This window comes from Diceros bicornis, chromosome 36 (assembly GCF_020826845.1).
Source record: "Diceros bicornis minor isolate mBicDic1 chromosome 36, mDicBic1.mat.cur, whole genome shotgun sequence".
Lineage (NCBI taxonomy): Eukaryota > Metazoa > Chordata > Mammalia > Perissodactyla > Rhinocerotidae > Diceros > Diceros bicornis.
The window spans coordinates 32,249,240-32,265,854 of record NC_080775.1 but is presented as its reverse complement, the minus strand read 5'-3'; the positions used below and the strand labels follow the sequence as shown (position 1 = coordinate 32,265,854).

The following is a 16,615-nucleotide window of genomic DNA, read 5'->3' as shown; positions in this document are numbered from 1 at the left end:
GAGGAGTATTTTCTGCCATTATCTAGCTTTTAAAAATTTAATCAAACTCTAGGTAATTACTACCATTAGACTAGATTTCAAAATGCCCTCTGACTGATAGAGCACTTCTTAAAATATTATGGGCCCAATTTAGCTTTACAGTTTTGCTGTTTTCTCACTCTTTGGAAGATTCACCAGGTTGCTAGTTTTAATTATACTCTAACTCACATTTCCAACTTTATTGCACATAATGTCTCTCAGTACAAATAAGCAGATAAAAACTCCTTTGAACTACAGTGTTGGGGTTCACTCAGATTTTCTTTATCCTGATTCAAATCCTTATTCAATAAAAATGATGAAAGTTGTCCATTTCCTATAAAACAAGGAAAGAGTGAGCAGAAATCATAAGGACTTGGTGTAAGGGAACCACCATGACATGGCTTCTCAACCTGGTCATGGAATGGCATTGGGGCTGACAGTTCTTAATATTTTGAGTCACTGAGGCTGCATTGGGGTTCTTGAGAATTTTGCATACACAGACTTGAATTAATTTTACTAATGGATAGTTGCTTTCTATAGTTTTCTAAGTATATTTATAAATATATTTATTTCTTCAAAAACTCATATGGTCCCCCATAAGGAAATATTTTATAATTTTTAAAAGTTGTATTAGATAATGTAGAGAGATGGTCGTATTTAATTTCTATTAATATTGAAATTATAATACCTCTGTTGTGCTTAAAACTGTTATTTAGGAACTTACAGTTGAGAGCACAATGTTTTTTCTGTAGTTGTCATTTTGATTTAGAGAATGAGACATTTATATTTGGAGAAACAGCTATGCTTATATCAGAGCTTGCAAACTTGATTGATAAATGGGTTACTAGAATTGTGTTTTTCAGTTTCAACAAAGTCTGTCAGTTCTTGTTGCTTAATTAGTATACTTAATTAAGCTCATAATATCTTCTAGTCTGCCAGTCTTAATTTGCTAATTTTCCACTCTTTCTCAAACCCAGAGCACAACATATGTTTCGCCAAGCCATGCGTACACCCATCATTTGGTTCCATGTGGTTCCTGCAGCGAATAAAGAACAGTATGAACAACTATCCCAAAGTGAGAAGAACAATTACTATTCAAGCCGCTTCAGCCCTGACAGCCAGCACCCTGACAACAGGAGTGTGAACAGCGCGGGGCTGCAGGCGATACAGAGAGCGCCCCGGCCGGCCCACCCGCCCGAGCAGACAGACCCTCACCCCCGACTTCTACCTCAGAGCGCACACCCCCCAGGAAAGCCGCCATCAGCTCCGGCCCCAGCACCACAAAATGTATTTAGTACCAGCATCAGCAGTGGTTATAACACCAAAAAAATAGGCAAGAGGCTTAATATCCAGCTTAAGAAAGGTACGGCCCAGCTTGTGTTTGTCATGTGGAATTTATTACACAACCAGCTAACCCAAAGTGCCCTAAGTTTTATGTCTCATGTGAAAGAACTGATATAACGACTTTTAAAAAAAAAAGTATTTAAAATTATATTTTTCATGCTTTTCAGGTTCGTTTTGATACATAAAAGTTAAAATGCAAAGTTCAGAGAACAAGGCTTTAAAAAACAAGTTTATGTGAAGAAGGTTGTAGTTACGACTGCAGTGAGATTTTTGACAATGAAGGAAGATGGTTTCAGGATGTTATTATCGACCCCAAAACAACAGTGAGGATTTGACTGTCTTGGTCGCTCTACTTAATGTCTACATGCAGCCCTCAAAGAGGGGCTCAGCAGTCCTCCACTTCAGCCTCACCATTTTGGGGATGGGAAGTGATTGATTTGTTTGGAGCTCTCAGTGGTTTCTGGTAGAATGCCAAGAAGCTAGGCCTTGGACTCCTCGTCTCCTGCTTTTCTGGGATGTTACATTGCTTCCCTTTCTTAAGGTGACAAGGAAATTGTAATGGCCTTGCTAACTCTTTATTACATACGCCTTATATCAATTTATTTATTTAATTATCCCCTTCCCATGTACAGGAGGCATGATTTTCCATTTTGGACTCTGCCATGACTCAGAGCAGACTGCCAAACTTGACTTTCTGATTTCCAGCCATTGTCCCCTCCAGGCACTGAGACACAACTTTGCTGTTAATCATCTATTTTAACTGAGCATTTTGATATATTTTAAAGCCAGGTCTTTCAAAATGGTGTCATTATAAAGAATACTTCTCTTTTTATGAGCTCCACCAACTCCTACAGTTAGACAGAAATGAGTCCAAGAGAGGTTGAGTGATTTCCTCAAGTCACACGGCTGTTGGCAGCAGATTCTTACTAGAACATTTTCCATATCCTGACATTTAGACCGTTCTTCTTTCCATTTGGGGTAGGGTTTACAAGGTTGTAAACTCTGAGACTGCTATTTCCTTTTTAAATCATATTCTTTCATTGAACTTTATGTGAACCACAAATTCCTTATTTCTGGTTACTGGCTTTTAAGCTCCAAATACTTGGTTGACATGATCAAGAGTTGACAGCTTGTCTCTACTTTTGAAACCCCTTACAAAAACAGAGTTGTATCAGCATAAACCCCTTTTAGCTCTGGTAATTCCTAAATGAGGGAAATATCAGATCTTCTTTCTTCCTTTTTCTCTACTGAAATGACAGGCCCTAGTTTTTAAGCAAAAACATGTCAAGAACCACAAATAGAGTTGTATAAAAAATAAAATTCTTCTGGGGATCTCTTAACAAAGGTAAAATATTTTACTTGGCCATTGTCATAAAGATAATAGTGCATAAATATCTTTGCCCTTTGATACAGGCATATTCTTTTAGGTAATTACAGTTTTTCACACAGTTATTATATTTTAGCAACTTAATGGTACACTATGAACTTTTTTAATGAAGTAAAATTTTATTTGCCATTAAAAGAATCATTCTTTTGAATACAGTGATTAACAGCTTTATTTTAATAGCATTGAAAACGATATGATTACATTTTACACAGGCTAATTTAGAAAGACTATACTTAATCAATATAAGAAAATAGGAACGATGATTTTCTTTTAAACATTTTTCTGACCTTGAATAATCTAAGTGATTTAGAGCCCCATAGATCTATCTTGATTTTAATTTACTAACTGTGAGAAGGTATGACAAAAGGCAGAAACTGCCTGTGTATTCTGCCAATACTTACAGATATTTTATATAAAAAATAATTTTTACTAAAAATAAGGGTGAAAAAGGATGCTGACTGTCTTTGATTAGTACTAAAAACAGATATTTTAATAATAATGATTGTATGAGAATTGAACAACCTTTCATTGGAGCTAATAGATGATATTTTGACCAATTATTATTGTTACATTTAACATTTTTATGAAGTACAAGAAAAACATAGAGTGTATCGGTGTTAAACTTTAAATTCAGTTCAGAGTGAACTGACATGCTTTGAGTGACAGGAGTTCTGCATAAACTGAGGTCAAGTCTAAGTAGTAAACAGAGAAGCCTTCATTGTAATGGTTCTCTGGTATAATTTTGGAACTCTATCATATAACATGACAAAATAGAATAGCCCCTATGTACTTGCTTCCATAATTATGATTTCTTAATATTTATTGCCATTTTGGCATTCTCAAGTACCCTGCTCTTTTGTAGAAATTAGCTTTTTAATAAAGTCAGAGGAGAAGGTCAGTAATCTGTTTCAGTCAGTGCAAAATGTTTTGTTGGCTTTGCTAAATGAAAATTGATATCTATTTATCTTTCTTTTAAAGGTCATTGCCTGAACTTTTAGCTTACAGATTTAGGGGTTATTGCTGATATTTTAATAGTATTGAGGTTCATATAACCGTTAGTCTTTGTAGTTCATACAAATTACTATTGCAAAAGGAGAATAATTTAGAATTCTTTCTTAATAAATGTTATTGCAAGTCATTAGAGTTTCACGAAAGCACAGAGACATATGGAAACGTCCCAGCAGAATAATTAGGAAGATTTCATATAGACAATATGCCATTCAAATCTTCAGCACAGAAGACTTAAGAAATTAACAGTCCAGGCACATTAAAGTGACTTCAGACCTTAAGTAAATGAATGTTTTGTTTGAACTTGAGAATATTTACAGTAGATTTTCTTACAAGTATAATGATTCTTTTCTTCACTTCTACTTTGTTTCTTCTTTAACTCATATTTGCATATTACCCATACTTGTTTGTTTACTTACAGATATGTACTTTTGATTATGATTTTGTACTGAATGTTGCATCAAATTAATGTATTCTTCTATAGATTTTTTTCACCATTACAGATCTCTTTGCTCTTCTCGTAATAAGCAAGTATTTGTCCTAATATCATTTTAACTGAAATAGAACCTAAGGTAACTTTTTAAAAAACGCTAGTAGAAATTAATCATGATTGGAAGTGTTTTAAAAATTTTGTGATTCATTGAAAATTTGTCATTATCTCCGCATTTTTGCTTGGCACATTTTGGCTTGGCACATTTTGACTTATTGCCTGTGAGTTCTAGTGACATGTAATCCTTTCTCTACACTGAATTGAGCTTATAAGAGTGCCTATCAAGAAACCTGCCAAAGAACCTAGAATTAAATTATTCCAACCAGCACAGTAATTTATAAATGCCTCATTAATTTCAGTACCTTTAAACATAATATGATGATCCTCAGACTTGGTAGCCATGATCTGAGATGGCTTCTTCATCAGGTAATTTACACTCCCCCCCCTTTCTTTTTAAATTGAGAAATACACATGGTAAGATTGAGGTGAATTAGAAGAGAACTAGGCAAAGATAATATGGTTCATCCTGTCAGTAAATTGCTGTGAGTAATTATAATTTGGGGAGGTTCTGTTATCTGTATCTAGAAAAATTTCTCCTTTCACTATTTCATCTCCATCTCCTTGAGAATTTTCTCTTCTCTTGCTCTGCTCCTATCCTTCAAATCTAGCTACCTTTATTGCCCAATAATACTTGATATTTGAGGTACTATGAGTTTTAACAGAAATTTTCTTTTTCATGTGGAGAAATTGTTTATTTTCGTAATCAAAGATTTAAACCAATTTAAAAATTTTAGCAGGCATATATTTATACTAACTTTCATCTGTCTTTGAGTAGATTGCTATTTCTTCTTAAATTAATGAATTTTGATATATAAACCATTTAAACTTCCATAATTTAGTCTGTTTTGAAAAATCTGTTACAACTTTAAAGTATTAAAAGAAATGTCAGCCATTGTGAAATTTGCAAAATGTTGAGTTGAGTTAGAGAATAATAACAAGTCCTTTATGAAGGTGCACCTGTAAAATTTAAGGTCTTTCATTTTACTTCTTTATTTTTTTCTGGTGCGTGTTTAGGTACAGAAGGTTTGGGATTCAGCATCACATCCCGAGATGTGACAATAGGTAGCTCAGCTCCAATTTATGTGAAAAACATCCTCCCAAGAGGGGCGGCAATTCAAGATGGCAGACTTAAGGCAGGAGATAGACTTATAGAGGTGAGTGACCTCTCGAAGTCAGAAGTTCCACATTTCCTGAAAAGTGCCATTTTCAAGGGTCATTTCTTTTTAACATTTTTGTAAAATATGAAATTAAATTGTATATTTTAGCAGAAGTATGCATCACAAAACAATGTATTTCTTCTTTACTTTTACATTTTTCCGTGTTATTTGATGAGAAATATCTTTTCATTTAGTTTGCTCATGAATTTTTAGTTATTCAGACATATGAGATAACATTTTGTCGTTATGTAAGTACAATGTCTATTAGGTTATATTTTTACATGGCTTTAAATTTATGTTTGGCAATGTAGAAATGTTATCTCCTTTGTAATCAGAACAGAGATAAATGAAAACAGTGTGTCTTGATGAGAGGAACAAGGAAATTTTGAAATGGCAGCGTGGAGAATGAATTGAGACATAAAAGTCAAACGTCAGAAAGAAAGGCAAATAGTTTTTCAGATTTTCCTTTCTGTGCCTCAAGAGTTTCAGTTCATTGGTCTTTGAGGCTCTCTTTGACATACATAAACGTATATAATTTATGTTTGTTTGAATATTTGTACATATAGAAATAGAGTGGAGAAAGATTCAGAAAAAGTATACATTATTCGCTGTTGTTCTTAGTATTTTCTTCAGAAAACATAGTCTGTATTCTTATCAGCAGATGCTGTGTTTCCTGCTTGTTGACTGGTATTCAAATACTAATCTTAAAGTAAATTTGTATGACATTGCCCTTTTTTCTTTACTGGTAGTTTCATACGTGGTTTTGAACTCTCCAGATTGAGCTTTCTTAAAGATTTCTTGAAAAATAGTGAGCGAGGGAATAGCTTCCAGATTTTTTCCATGTCTACATTTTGGGCTTAGATTTCTTAGATCTGACCCCTGTGCTTTGTGTCTTGTTTGTGTGACGCCATTTTAAAGAGGACTAATAGAGGCTAAACCAAAGGGGAGGTCTGAGGACAGATTGTATGTAGGCTGTCGTCCCAGCAAGGGCCCCTTGGTCCTCGGGCACGAGCTGAGTCGTGCTAGTCCACATCTGCAGCTGCACCTTGTTCTATTGGTCACAGTCTCAGCTGGGGCTGGAGTCTTGGTCCAAAAAAAAATCCTTTTGTCCCTGCTGGGCTTCTCTCGCTCTACCTGCATCCCCCTTTCTTTTCTTTTTAAAGATTATCTCTTTATTTTTGAGTTTCTCTTTCATCGCAGAACTGGTTTGTACTTTCAACACGTTACAAAGACTTTTGTTTTTCTTTCTGAGCCATGGGAAGAGGCTGCAACCTGTATTTCTTCAGACTTAGGCTTTATTTTCTATAGCTATCTGCTTTCTCTAAAACTATATTTTTGCATGTTTTAAACCTAACTTTCTAGTATTTGTAGTTTTTTTCTATGCAATATCAGTAATTCTGTGAGCAGTTTTTCTGAGTATCTGGACATTTGGTAGCATACATAATAAAAAAAATTAGTCACTTAATACTTTTTTTATCTAGAAATCTTTTGCTTTCTTTGAACTTGTTATTACTTACCTTTTCCTGCAATTCCTTAATACTAGTATATTGAGCTATCTAAGATGATTTTTAGCAGAGGGGGGACAGTTCCAAAACATTTTAACTACAGGAAAATTTTGATATTTAATTTAAATAATATACTTAATTGCCTTGGGCAAAATGTTATTTTTATCTAAAGAGGATAATATAGAATACTTTTTAAAAGAAATTTCCACTCTCTTAAATATATAGTGCTTTCTGATAATGTTATTATACTTCCTATAAGATAAAAATGATGAGATTCCTCATGAATTGGTTGTTTCAAATCTCTTTTTTTGGAGGGGTAGAGTTCTCTTTTGATATTGAAAAATATCGAGGTGAAATATTGTTACCCCTCCCAAAATACTGTTATTTTGCAGAGATTCTTTTTTAATGTTTGCATTTCAGGGATAAAAAGTTATCTTCATAATTTTTGGTAATATCTCATTGAAAGTTAAAATATTTTTAGTGTGTTTTTACTACCCCCTTTTAAAGCAATGCCTTTTTATTTTGGTATAAGAAAACCTGTGATACACAAGCCTATCAAGATATCTCAGTTCAAAGCCAGTGAATTTTGTGTTAACTTGACATTTTAGATATATTTATTTATGACTCATTACTTGTTAATGCTCTGGTGGCTCTAGCTTTTGGTTTATTGATGAGCACTGAAAGATATACTGCTTTCTGTCTAACTTCTAGATTCCTGGTCTGTGTTTCTTTATTAGCCACAAGAGCCTGGTGGTTACCAGCTCATGGCAGAATTTACCATGAGAAGAGTTATGTTCCATAGCCGACATGATCAGTCCTAGAATGTGTGTCTTTTCTTCTGTTGTCTGTTTGCACAGGATTGCAGCTGAAAACTTTTTATTTGTTTTAGGTAAATGGAGTAGATATAGCAGGCAAATCCCAAGAGGAAGTTGTTTCCCTGTTGAGAAGCACCAAGATGGAAGGAACTGTGAGCCTTCTGGTCTTTCGCCAAGAAGATGCCTTCCACCCCAGGGAACTGGTGTGTAAATTTAGAGCAGATGAAAGATTTCTGATGCGTGTGAGCCAGGGGTCTGGGCTAGCTACCTGATGGTCAATGTTTATTGAGACATTTTCCAAGCAGTTTCTATATTTTATGTATCTTTCAGCCTTAACTTAATATGAACATTGTTTTCTCATCCTCCCTCAGTTTTAGAAATAGACATCCACAATGTTGAGGGTAGGGGTATTTAAAAATCAGATTGCAGGGATATTTTCTAGGACAGCAAATGTTTATTACTGAACGCTTTCAGATGGACGGATTGAATACGGCAACGTCGATTATTTCATAACTGTCACTTCAAAGGCTGTTGTTGAAAACCTGCCGTCTTCTCCACTACATGTGACAAATTTTCATATTTCAGATTTTCATAGTATGTGTAGCTAAGCCAAATAAAAATGCTTGCTTACTGTTGTATGAAAAGAAGTACCTTAATTAAACATTACTATTGAAAATAGAAAGACCTAAGTGACAATAAGCCCCATGGCTACTAATTACTGATATAGACGTTATTTGGAATGACATATATGAAATGAAAAGGCATTTGTTTGCAAACTCTTTCACTTTTTATACATATGTCTAACTATTAAATAGGGGTATTTATATAGATTGGTGTAAATGAAATATGTATATTAAATTTACATAGTTCTGAATGTTTTTGTGCAAAAAGTGCTGGGTTTCATTTATATGTTAAAACAGCCTAATTGGAGGAATCACCTTATCTTTTGATGTGGTGAGAAAATTGTTTCACTTCAAGTACAGTCAGTATTTTAAATATTTCAAAACAGGGTCTAGAAGGGTCATTTTAGAACATTTGACACCTCTTTTAGCTAGCTTTTAGCTTTATCTAAACAGCAATTAATCCATATATACCAGAGTGGCAAGGTTTTAGGTGCACAGTTCCCAAATTAGTCATATAGCTCTAATTCTCTTAGGCTGATACCTCAAGTATGGATGTGTCATGGTTAATAAAATTTTTCTTTTATTGTAAATCAGATAAGCTTTAGTCATAGGAATATCCCATCCTTTGGTTACACATAGGTCCTAAAATTTACTATGATGTCATGGAAATTTCAGATTGTGATAAGGCTGCAAAGTGAACACTTGTGTTTTAAGTAGATTTTAGAAAATTATAAAAACTTCATTTCTGTTTTTAAATGTTTAATGCATTATTTCTCAATTTAAATTCAGTTTTCCATTTTCCCCCCACTGTTATCCAATTTTGTGTTTAAAATGCCACCTGATCCTAAATCTGGAGATGTCTCTATTAAATTGTAAATGAGCACTTAAAAAAAAAATACTAAGCTTTAGATGTGATCTGCCGAAGCTTTAATTCTTCCCCGTATATCTCAGCCTAGTAATAGCATTATTAGATTGCCAAAGCTTCAACACTGCTTTTAAGCAGCCTTTCCCAGAGTTAGTGCCAACATATAGCCAGCTTAAGGTTGTTCAGGTTCTTCTTGTCCAATTTTGATCTTCCAGGCTTCTGTTTTTCCCTTCTGCTGCCTACTTTTTTTTTTTCTTGGTTATTTAATTTATTGCTTGTGAGCTTTTCATTAAGGACTGAGCCAGTAGGCCGTCAGTCTATTATTCACGTTGCAGCTGCTTTTCAAGATTTAAAAGAATGAAATTCTGAAAACTTAAAGGACAGCATGTAAAATTATCTTCAAAACCAATTAACAAAACTCCTTTCCTCTGTTTGGGGTGTCTGTGTTTGAATTCTGTGTCTAAAACAAAATACTTTTATCAATATGTGCCTTTTTTAATAAATCAACGTTATAACTGCCTGTGTAATTAAAGCAACTCTATAACATATGAAAAAAAAATCACATTTATAGCCTGTGTAATATTATAAATATAACACTTGTGGTTCAGACTGTGGTTCAGGCTGTTATTATCTGGTCTAGCTATCAAATTATAATATACCTTATAACTTAGATTTAGTTGGGAAAATTAAAAAACAAAATTAGAAACAGTGCCATGAATAGGAAAGCAGCTTGGTGAGATTTGTTGTCCTCCGAATAATGTATTCTTGATGTACTGTGAATGAGTAAGTACAAATTTACATGTAGAAAAATTTCTTAAAACGCACACCCCCACACACACAAGACAATGTAACCACGTCAATGAAGGTTTGGAAGACAGAATAATACATCAGCCAGAATATAATCACCCTCTATATATTTTGTGGATTATAACACCCAACAAAATTCCTTTAGAGTAAAGCTTTGTGTCCCTGTGTGTTGAAGATGGCTTTGGTCAGTCTGTATTTATGTTTTTCTTCAATTCTTCTAGAATGCAGAGCCAAGCCAGATGCAGATTCCAAAAGACACGGTAAGAGCTTTGTCTTTATAGGATGCAGAGATGTTGGAAAGATAAATGGAACTAACTTCTTACTAATTAAATCCGAAGTTACTAGTCCTCCCTTTTCCTGGCTCATAATAAATACTACATAGGTTTACTAAATTCTGAAGAGGTCTTAAGGTGACTTATCGCTACTACCCCAAATGGAGAATATTTCGTAATTATTTTTGGTTAGACAGGGGTGAAAAAGAGAGGGGCATTAGAGTAGTTTTCTATACACCTGAATAATAAGAGGGACCAAAAATTGTTGAGCATAGTAGTTGGACATATATATAAAGGACTTCATGAGTTGTGAAATGCTGTATTATAAGTGGCTACAAAGAGGAAAAATAAGTAAAAAAGAAAACTTGATTCAGGCATAGAAAAAATAGAGAGGGCTGAAAGAACAGAATAAAAATAGATCATAAACAGGAAACGTAAAATGATGTGTCAGTAATTAGGTTAACCATATTGCCATAATAACTTAGAGTTATTATAAGTATTTTATTTATTATAAGTCATTATAGCACGTTATAAGGGGGTAATTTCTCTTAACGAAAGTGAGTGCTCACAGCTTAGATTAAAATGCAAAAGTAGTTGTATCCTGTTTAGAAGACACATCCTAGTACAGACTGGAAATAAAAGAATAAGCTGAGTTCTAGCAGACAATCGGAACATGAGGAAAGTAAGGGACACCATCTCAGTCTCTGAGAGTATCGTCTTAGTGTGGATGAACTGGACGGAGAAAAAGAGAGCCTGTCTTGACACACAATATCATCCAGTGGAAATCCTAAGAGTCAGGATCTTTTATACATCAGACAACATACTATAAAAACATATCATTGTTTTTCTGTAAGTAGAAAGTTTAACAAAAGCATGTCCACAGTAGGTGACACTAAAACATATTTTTCCAAAAATTATCTTATTAAGTAGACAAACAGGTAAGAATATAAAGGATTTGAATAATGTAATTAACAGGGTTGATTTTTTTTTTTACACACTCATGAACAGACAACTTTGAACCTAATAAATGAAATGTTAGTTTTAAATATTTAATAGTTATAAAAATGAATGACAAATCAGACCTCAGAGGAAAATCAGTAAACAACCTTGAGACTAATACACATTCATAAGTATGGGTTGTAGAAAATTTATAGCCTTAATATTTTATTTATAAAATCAATAGATCAGTGAATGCTAATCAAATCAAATCAATCAAATCAAATCAATCAAGTCAAGATGATATTTGTGTGTGTGTGTGGTGGGGGTAGGTTGAGAAATGAGAGGAAATTGGACAAATTGATTCTAAAGAATAAATTGGGGTACAGAATTGATTTATATTTTTTTAAAAGACGGTAATGATGGCAAAATGTACAGTAAGCTAAAATACTTAACATGATACTGTTATAGGAATAGCCAAATAGATCACTGAAACACGTTAGCGATGATAGAAACAGATATTGTGTGTGTATGTATGTTAAAAGTGGCATTTCAAATTAGTGGTAAAGGATGATTTATTTAGTGTTTACAACAAAATAGGCCATTCATTTAAAAAAGTTAGATTCCTTTTTCTCGTACATCAAAATAAATCCCAATCGATTATGAAATTAAACTTAAAGAAGTATTAAAAAGTGTTAAAGAAAATATGTGAAAATTTCTCTGTCAACTTTGGACAGTGAATGCTTGTCCAAGCATGATGAAGCCAAAATGTAGGGTAGTAGACTGATAGATTTGTTTATACATGTTGAAACCTTTTGTGTAGCAATAACCGTACCGTGAAATAGTTGGAAGACAAATGCTAAAGGTGGGAAGCATTTTGCAGTGTGATCCTTGGGTGAAGAACCACTCCTCTGTTGTTTGGAATCTTAATGTCATAGAACTTTTTGGAAAAACAAATGACTTCACACACAAACTGCATCTGTTAATGCCTAAGATTATCTGAGATGGAAAATGATGATATAAGCAGTAAAGATAGGCATGTTCTTTCAAAACATTTCATCAGTCCTGGTGAGGAAATTGATGATTAGCCTTGAACTTTTCAATCACTAAAGGGAAGAAGCAGCATTGGCTTTAAATATGGTGTTCTGTCGAGAATCGCAAGGTCCATTCCAATCCACTCCTCACCCACAAGCCTGGTGTGTTTATGATAGCCTGCCAGAGCAAATGACAATTCAGGCACCCTAACAAAAGAAGTAATATATATGTGTATGTGGATCTGACTCTGATTACTAATGGAAATTTTTTCTGATAAGAGTTTTCCAAGCTAAGTCAAAAAGCACAGTTTTTTTTTCCTCAAATATTTAAATAGGTCCTCTCACTTCTGTGCCTCTCTTTCGGCTCTTGCTGTGCAATAGCATTTTGAGTTGTTAAAGTCTTCATGTTAAAATTATAACTTAAAAATAGAGTTCTTGGGTCTCTTTGTACCTTTTGATGGCAAGTCATTAAATTCATTCAAGTCATGAAGTTCTCTGATATTATTTAAACTTTCATGTGATTGTAAGCACCTTGAGAACAGATATGTCCTAAAGCTCAGTTAATTTGTTGGTTGATTATCACAATGACCTCTAACCAGTTTAGTCTGAGAAATAAGAAAAGGTCATTAAGGTAAGTGAGTAGGTCAATGGCTGGTAGGCTTCTGAATTTCTGAGATGTAAGTTTCCTGTGCGTTCTCTAAATGTTGTATTAATTAATAAGGGTGGGAGATTAGAAACTCTAGTTTTAGGTTACCTATTCAAAATTGGACAAAAAGCTGAATTATTTAGCAGACGCTCAAGGTCACTTGCTCCGTGTCCTGAACAAACTCCTTTGCCTTTGAAAAGTTTATTCAATTGATATAGAGCACTCTCATGTGGATGTGCAGGTTGGACAAGACAATACATGGGTGTATTCATCAGGGTTCTCCAGAGAAGCAGAACCAATAGGATATGTGTGTGTGTGTGTACATATAGAGAAAGAGATTTAGCATAGGAATTGGCTTGCTTGATTGTGAAGGCTGGCAGGTACACATCTGCAGTGTGGCCCAGCAGGGTCAAGACCAAGGAGAACTGATGATGCAGTTCTAACCCAAAGGTCAGCAGGTAGCAAGCCAGGAGAGCCCGTGTTCCACGTCCACTCCAAAGGTCAGCAGGCCAGAGGCCCAGGAGAGCTGATGGTGCAGGTGAAGTCCGAAGTCAGTCCGCTGGAGAATTTCCCCTTGTTCGGGGAGGCCTGTCTGGCTGTTCTGATCAGGCCTTTGACTGGATGAGGCACACCCACGTTGTGGAGGGCAATCTGGTTTAGTCAGAGTTCACCAATTTAAATATTAATCTCATCCAAAAACACCCTTTTAAGTTGACACATAAAATTAACATCACAGGGCCGGCCCGGTGGCTTAGTGGTTAAGTGTGTGCACTCCGCTACTGGAGGCCGGGGTTCGGATCCAGGGCACGCACCGACGCACGGCTTCTCTGGCCATGCTGGGGCCGCATCCCACATGCAACTAGAAGGATGTGCAGCTATGACATACAACTATCTACTGGGGTTTTGGGGGCGGGGGAGAATAAATTAATTAATTTAATTAAATTAAATTAACATCACAATAAAGTAGGGAATTGACCTACTGGCTCTCAGGCCTTGACTTACCAAAGTGCCAGTTTCTTCCTTGGGCTTCAAATAGGACTAATGCAAACCAGCTTAGTAAGCCCCTCAGGAACTCTTGAGTAAGATCCATGTAAGAATATAAATGTTAACCAAATTTGGGGCTATTAGATAAAACTAGAGCTTTAGAAAATAATATAGTTTAGAGATGATACTAGACCATAGAGATAAGATATAATACATGCTTAAATGTCACAAATTCAAAATGCATTCTGAAAAGAGTTAGTGGGTTCTTCCTATAGAAATTGTGGGAATACAGTGGGGAGTCTTTGGGAACTTTACTGAAGATCAGGAGGCATCTTGATAGGCAAACTTCAGCAAGTTATAGTTTTGATTTAGAAATTTAATGAGCTAGGCAATAAGCGTGATCAGTAATAGGTTCATTTAACTAATGGTTGCAGTAGATCAGGTAAGTGCTACCATATTGACCCCATTGTAAATTGAGAAGACAGTCAAAGAATTTAATAAAACAATCCCATTTGCAATAGCATCAGAAGAATAAAATACTTAGGAATAAATTTAACCAAGGAGGTGAAAGATATATACACTGAAAACTATAAGACATTGATGAAAGAAGTTGAAGATGACACAAATAAATGCAAAGATATCTTGTGCTCATGGTTTGGAAAAATTAATATTGTTAAAATGTCTGCATTACTCAAAGAGATCTATAGGTTCAATGCAATCCCTATCAAAATTCCAATATCATTTTTCATAGAAATAGAAAAAAATCCTAAAATTCACATGGAACCACAAAAGACCCCTAATAGCCAAAGCAGTCTTAAGAACAACAAGGCTGGAGGCATCACACTTCCTGATTTCTAGCTATATTACAAAGCTGCAGTAATCAAAACATTACGGTATTGGCATAAAAACACACACACAGATCAATGGAACAGAATAGAGAGCCCAGAAATAAACCCACACATATATGCTCAATTAATTTATGACAAGGAGCAAAGAATATACAATGGGGAAAGGATAGTCTCTTCACTAAATGTTGCTGGGAAAACTGGACAGCCACATGCAAAAGAATGAAAGTAGACCCCTATTTTACACCATGCACAAAAATCAATTAACAATGGATTAAAGAGTTGAATATAAGACCTGAAACCATAAAACTCCTAGAAGAAAACATAGGAGGTAAGCTCCTTGACATCAGTCTTGACGATGATTTTTTTTGGATTTAACACGAAAGCAAGGGCAACAAAAGCAAAAATAAACAAGTGGGACTACATTAAATATAAAAGCTTCTGCACAGTATAAGAAACAGTCTGCAAAATGAAAAGGCAACCTATGGAGTGGGAGAACATATTTGCAAATTAAGAGGTTAATATCCAAAATATATAAAGAACTCATACAACTCGATAGCCAAAAAATTAATCTCATTAAAACATGGGCAGAGGATCCGAATAGACATTTTTCCAAAGAAGACATACAGATTTCCAACAGGTATATGAAAAAGTGCTCAATATCACTAATCATCATGCAAATGCAGATCAAAACCACAAGATATCACCTCACACCTGCTAGAATGACCATCATCAAAGAGACAAGTGTTGGTGAGGATGTGGAGAAAAGGAAACCCTTGTGCACTATTGGTGGGAATGTAAATTGGTGCACCACTGTGGACAACAGTATGAAAGTTCCTCATAAAATTAAAAACGGAACTACTAGGTGATCCAGCAATCCCACTTCTGAGTATATTTCCAAAGGAAATGAAATCAGGATCTTGAAGAGATATCTGCACCCGCGTATTCATTGCAGCAGTATTCTCAATAACCAAGACATGGAAACAACCTAAGTGTCTATCAAGAGATGAATAGATAAGATGGGTGTATGTATATATACAATGTAATGTTATTCAGCTACAAGAAGGAAGGACATCCTGCCATTTACAACAACATGCATGGACCTTAAGGGCATTACGCTAAGTGAAATGAGCTAAAGACAAATATTGTATGATATCACTTACATGTGGAATCTAAAAGAAGCCAAACTCATAGAAATGAAGAGTAGAATGGTGGTTACTAGGGCCTAGGGATGGGGGAAAGGGAAGATGTTGGTCAAAGAGTATAAACTTCCCGTTATAAGATTAATAAGTTCTGGGGATCTAATATACAGCATGGCGATTATAATTAATAATACTGTATTATATACTTGAAAGTTGCTAAGAGAGTAGATCTTAAATGTTCTCACCACAAAAAAGAAATTATGGTAATTATGTGACATGATGGAGGTGTTAGCTACTCTATGATGATAATTATTTTTCAATATATGTGTATCATATCAATACATGTACAGTTAAACTGACAGAATCTTATATGTCAATTGTATCTCAATAAAGCTGGAAAAAAGAACGGAGTTGCTTCAGACAGAGCAAACAGGGAAGGTGAATGGGGGGTGAATTGTGAGTCGTTACATCTAAAACTTTGTATAAATTCTTTGGGATGAACTCATCATGAAACATGTCTTTAGGCCTATAATGTATGTTAATTTTGATACTTTAGAGAACACAGATGAAAGTGTACAAAACTTTGTAATTTAAGTTTTTGTTGAAGATTTATACTGTCATACACTCATCATATGTTAATCTTAATAGTTTGGTTTTGAGATGTATAATTCAATGAA

The 16,615-nt window shown here is 34.7% G+C and overlaps 1 protein-coding gene across 17 annotated transcripts in view; it reads left to right on the top strand.

Moving 5' to 3' along the window:
- The window catches only part of PARD3 (par-3 family cell polarity regulator), a 624,264-nt gene that overhangs the window by 368,104 nt on the left and 239,545 nt on the right, over window positions 1–16,615 (top strand). For 11 of the 17 annotated variants that reach the window (XM_058532758.1, XM_058532759.1, XM_058532752.1 and 8 more), the window contains 4 exons: window positions 996–1,381; window positions 5,322–5,461; window positions 7,859–7,987; window positions 10,301–10,339. In XM_058532758.1, the coding sequence (XP_058388741.1) occupies window positions 996–1,381; window positions 5,322–5,461; window positions 7,859–7,987; window positions 10,301–10,339 (694 nt within the window). The remainder of the gene's footprint in view (window positions 1–995; window positions 1,382–5,321; window positions 5,462–7,858; window positions 7,988–10,300; window positions 10,340–16,615) is intronic. The other 6 variants (XM_058532762.1, XM_058532761.1, XM_058532753.1 and 3 more) reach the window with 1 other exon arrangement.